This window comes from Syngnathus typhle, linkage group LG4 (assembly GCF_033458585.1).
Source record: "Syngnathus typhle isolate RoL2023-S1 ecotype Sweden linkage group LG4, RoL_Styp_1.0, whole genome shotgun sequence".
Taxonomy (NCBI): Eukaryota; Metazoa; Chordata; class Actinopteri; order Syngnathiformes; family Syngnathidae; genus Syngnathus; species Syngnathus typhle.
Genome location: NC_083741.1, coordinates 3,799,482 through 3,804,075, shown reverse-complemented (window position 1 = coordinate 3,804,075; position 4,594 = coordinate 3,799,482). Strand labels below are relative to the sequence as shown.

Genomic DNA, 4,594 nt, shown 5'->3' with positions numbered 1-4,594 from the left:
ACTCCACCCTGACCGGTTTTGCTGATGAAACGGTGCCTGTTTCAGATTATTTTACACGGGTAACAAATATTTACTATCAGATTCCCACGGTCGTATCGTCCCACCGCGCTAACAAATATTGGAGAGGTGATGAGGCCTAGAGAACACAATCTTACTCGCATCTCGATTAAATATCCTTCGATAGATACGCACCCTGATCGACCGATTACACTTAAACTCGGTTTTATGAATATTAGATCTCTTCAAACGAAAGCAGTTCTCGTTAATGACCTCATCACGGAACACAATCTAAACGTTTTTGGTCTCTGCGAGACCTGGTTAAAACCTAATGAACTGCTGCCGCTTAACAAGGCCTCGCCTCCAAATTTTGTGAGCTCGCATGTGGCGCGTCTTCGAAAAAAGGGTGGGGGTGTTGCCCTCATCTTGAATTCCGAGCTTAGATTTGGGCCTCGTTCGATCAACGTATTTAAAACATTTGAGGTTCTCACTGTCCGATCCACCGCTTTACCGTCATTTTATCTTGCTGTTATTTACCGTCCACCCGGGGCTTACTCTGGCTTCCTGAATGAATTTTCAGAATTCGTGGCTGATCAAGTAACCAATGCGGATAATATAATTATCATGGGCGATTTCAACATCCACATGAATTTACCGTCAGAGCCACTTACTTCGGCGTTTCAGACTTTAACTGATACGTTTGGTTTTACGCAAGCCGTACAGGCAGCAACGCATAAGAATGGAAATACCATAGATCTGGTATTATCCCGAGGACTTGCAACCTCAAATATAGCAGTACTGCCATACACTACTGTTCTGTCTGATCATTACTAAATAAAATTTGAAATTCTAGTTCCTTGTCAAAGCAATCAGAATTATAGGAGCCGTAATTTTAACTCCATGACTGCAACTGCGCTATCTGAGATACTGTCGCCGGCAACCGCTATATTTCCCGCATACACCGGCTCTATTAATAATCTTACAAATGAATTCAATGCGACATTGTTAAATGCCATTGATTCTGTGGCGCCGTTACGTCTGAAAACTCGCCGCAAATTGCCTACTCCGTGGTTCACAGATGAAACGCGTACGCTTAAGCAATTATGTAGAAAGCATGAGCGCAGATGCGTCTAACCAAACTTGAGGTTTTCCAAGTCTCCTGAAATATACAGACGCGCTTATTTTAGCAAAAACTCGGTATTTTTCGCAAGTTATTAATCTCAATAAAAACAATCCAAAACACCTATTTGATACAATGGCAAAGCTGACTCTACGTCAGCCGACCCCCGATAGTTCCTTCCACTCAGCTGACGAGTTCATGACATTTTTTGCTCAAAAGATTGAATCCATTAGGGACGAGATCAAGAATACCATTCCAATCGCTCGGTTGAGCCCGCCGTGTACCAACGCTGATGATCATGCAACAACCCTCTCAACTTTCAAAAGCGTGTCCCTTGAAAGGCTTACACAATTGGTTAGTGCGGCTAAACAAACAACATGTTTACTCGACCCTCTTCCAGCCAAACTACTTAAAGAATTATTTCAAATTTTAGGACCGTCCGTCTTAAATATAATCAATCTGTCTGTCTCCTTTGGGATAGTGCCAACAGCCTATACAACCGCTATCATTAAACCGTTACTTAAGCGACCAAATCTTGACCCGGACTGTCTCAGTAATTATAGGCCAGTTTCAAACCTCCCATTCATAGAAAAACTTCTTGAAAAAGTAGTAGCGCAGCAGCTTATTGATTACATGGTCGAGAATAATCGATATGACTCTTTTCAGTCTGGTTTTAGAGCTAATCAGTCCACTGAGACAGCACTTGCTAAAGTGACTAACGATCTCCTCATAGCTATGGGTTCAAACACTTCATCTGTACTGTTACTACTCGATCTTAGTGCTGCCTTCGACACTGTAGACTTCGATATTTTATTAGGGCATCTTAAAAGTTGTGTTGGTATTTCAGGGTCAGCACTAGGCTGGTTCCATTCCTATCTATCAAACAGGACGCACCGAGTGGTCCATGGCAATGCGTCCTCGGAGCTCTATAACGTTACGTGTGGTGTCCCACAGGGATCGGTTCTCGGACCAATTCTATTTAATATTTATATGATTCCGCTTGGGGACATAATACGTAAATATAATATTAGTTCTCTATGCTACGCGGATGACACCCAATTATGTATCCCATTATCGATGACAGATCCGCGGGATTGTTGTAATCTTGAGGCATGCCTTGCGGAGATCAAGCAATGGATGTCTCTCAACTTCCTTCGTCTTAACCCAGATAAAACTGAGATGTTGATAATTGGTCCAACTCGTTATCAACACTTATTCAAGGAAACCGCTATAACTATAGATAACCGTACTATCACTCAGAGCGTTACTGTAACTAATCTGGGGGTAATATTTGACCAAACTCTCTCCTTTCAAAAGCACATTAAGAATATAACCAGAATTGTGTTTTTTCACCTTCGTAATATTGCAAAGATTCGTCCGATCCTCTCGACCGGTGATGCGGAAACTATTATACATGCGTTTGTCACGTCGCGCCTGGACTACTGTAATGTACTATTCTCTGGTCTTCCTAAGTCCCGGATCAAAAGTCTACAGTTAGTACAAAATGCTGCTGCAAGGCTGCTCTCACAGACAAGAAAATTTGATCACATTACCCCAATATTAGCCAACTTACATTGGCTCCCGGTCCATTTAAGATGTGACTTCAAGGTTTTTCTATTACCCAATAAATCACTGCATGGCTTAGCGCCTTCATATCTTGTCGAACTAGTTGTTCCTTATGTTCCGTCTCGTAACCTTCGTTCGCAAAACGCTGGTCTTTTTAGCGACACCGAGGGCCAAGAAAATGTCTGCAGGGTCTAGCGGGCTCCAGAGCTTTGGAATGGCCTACCAATGGATATTAGACTTGCTACCTCAGTAGAAACATTTAAGACACGTTTAAAGTCACATTTCTATGACATGGCCTTTAACTAACCTGTAATGGCCGATTCGGCTGGAGTTTGTTTTCTCTCCCTCTCCACCCCTTCCACCCCCTCCTCGGCTGGGGAGGTGGTTAGGTGGCACCCAAGCTGTCAGCGGCTATCTGGATTCTCGTGGGCCAATTAAGGATGGGGGAACTGCAGCTCAACCTCATCGAAGACACTGCCAGGACAATTGAGAGCTCCTTCGGCAGCCCTTCGCTCTGACATGGACATCCACTTTTTATTTCATTGATTTCCATATTGTATCATTTGTGCCCTCTCTGCATCCATTTCAACCTGGTGATCCTGAAAGGGGGATCCTTCCATCTGTGGTCCCTTCTCAAGGTTTCTCATTTTCCCCTGGTAGGTTTTTTTTGAGTTTTTCCTTGCCCTTTTGGGAGCTTAGGATCAGGGGATGCTTTGAGAATAATTGTCAATTTTTGTCTATGTGAAGCCCTTTGAGACTGCTTGTGATTTAGGGCTATACAAATAAACCTGACTTGACTTGACTTAATCTATCAACCCTAACATATCGCTCCTTTTTATCATATGATTGTCAACCTGATTAACAAACATAAGCAAGAAAATATAATCAAGATAGAAAAATAAAAACACAAACATCATTGTATTCATCAATTGTGAGGCATTTTTGAAATAATCAAGTTTCTGTGAAAAACGTTCAGCTAATCAGCATTATCGCAATCTTCTGTCCGTAGCACATTAAAATCATCACATCCGACATGCCTAAGATGTTGTATTCGCACTTCAGCTACGGTAGAAGACACAGATCTCGATACAGCTGACTTCAAACATGAGATAGCACAGGTCGTAAATGAGCACAACAATACCAGCACAACAAGCATAGGAGTCGCAGGTTTCAACAGCAGTTGCCACCAAGCCCCAGAGAATAGTCATGAAAAGAAATCCCATTGATGTGGGACTTTGTGTTTTGACATGGCCTGCTGTAAGTTCTAAAGTGAATTCACGGCGTCGTTGATGTGAGTGTCATTAACTCCTGGAATGTATGTGCAACAGGAAGTCCCAATGATGTGGCACACGCCACCTTGCTCTGCAGTCATCAAGCCCAGAACCATCCTGTTTTGCAAGACCATTAGTCCAATAGCCTGAATCTATCTGTTATGTCCATCATTGACCTGCACCGAGAGAGATTCAGAAAAGATTGGAAACAATAGTTCAAGGTCTCGATGAAGCGTGATTGTTTTCCAACTCCGATCCAAGGAAAAAGCGCATGAACGATTTTGTCTCCGACGGACCACACTTTGTGGCTGTCAGGGACATTCGCACCCCTGACAGAGTAATGTGGTTCAAAGGTTACAACAGCCCTGCGTCGATGTCCAGGAAGTTGTGTGCCGTCGCCAGCTGATTATGTTGTATCCTGTAGGTGTGGTCTGTCACTCACACTCGTGCACACACTCGTGTCCAGTTGGCGGGCAGCATCGGACAACTCTTGTGACAACAAAGCCACGAGCCATTCTGAATGAAGTAGGTCCCGTACGATGGTGCAGCCATGTTGGTAGGAGAGCCCTTACGCCTTGAAATGGCTCTCCCATCCTGGCACTTAGCAGTGATGTCCAAAACCCCTATCCAGTTTCCTCCT

The 4,594-nt window shown here is 43.5% G+C and overlaps 1 protein-coding gene across 1 annotated transcript; it reads left to right on the top strand.

Annotated features, from left to right (window-relative positions):
• Positions 1-210: 210 nt before the first annotated feature.
• On the top strand, positions 211-4,360 carry LOC133152745 (uncharacterized; the record flags this gene model as incomplete). Its single annotated transcript, XM_061276609.1, has 2 exons — positions 211-800; positions 4,270-4,360. Coding segments are annotated over 2 exons (681 nt in total), but the record flags the coding sequence as incomplete, so codon positions are not given.
• Between the last annotated feature and the right edge of the window lie 234 nt (positions 4,361-4,594).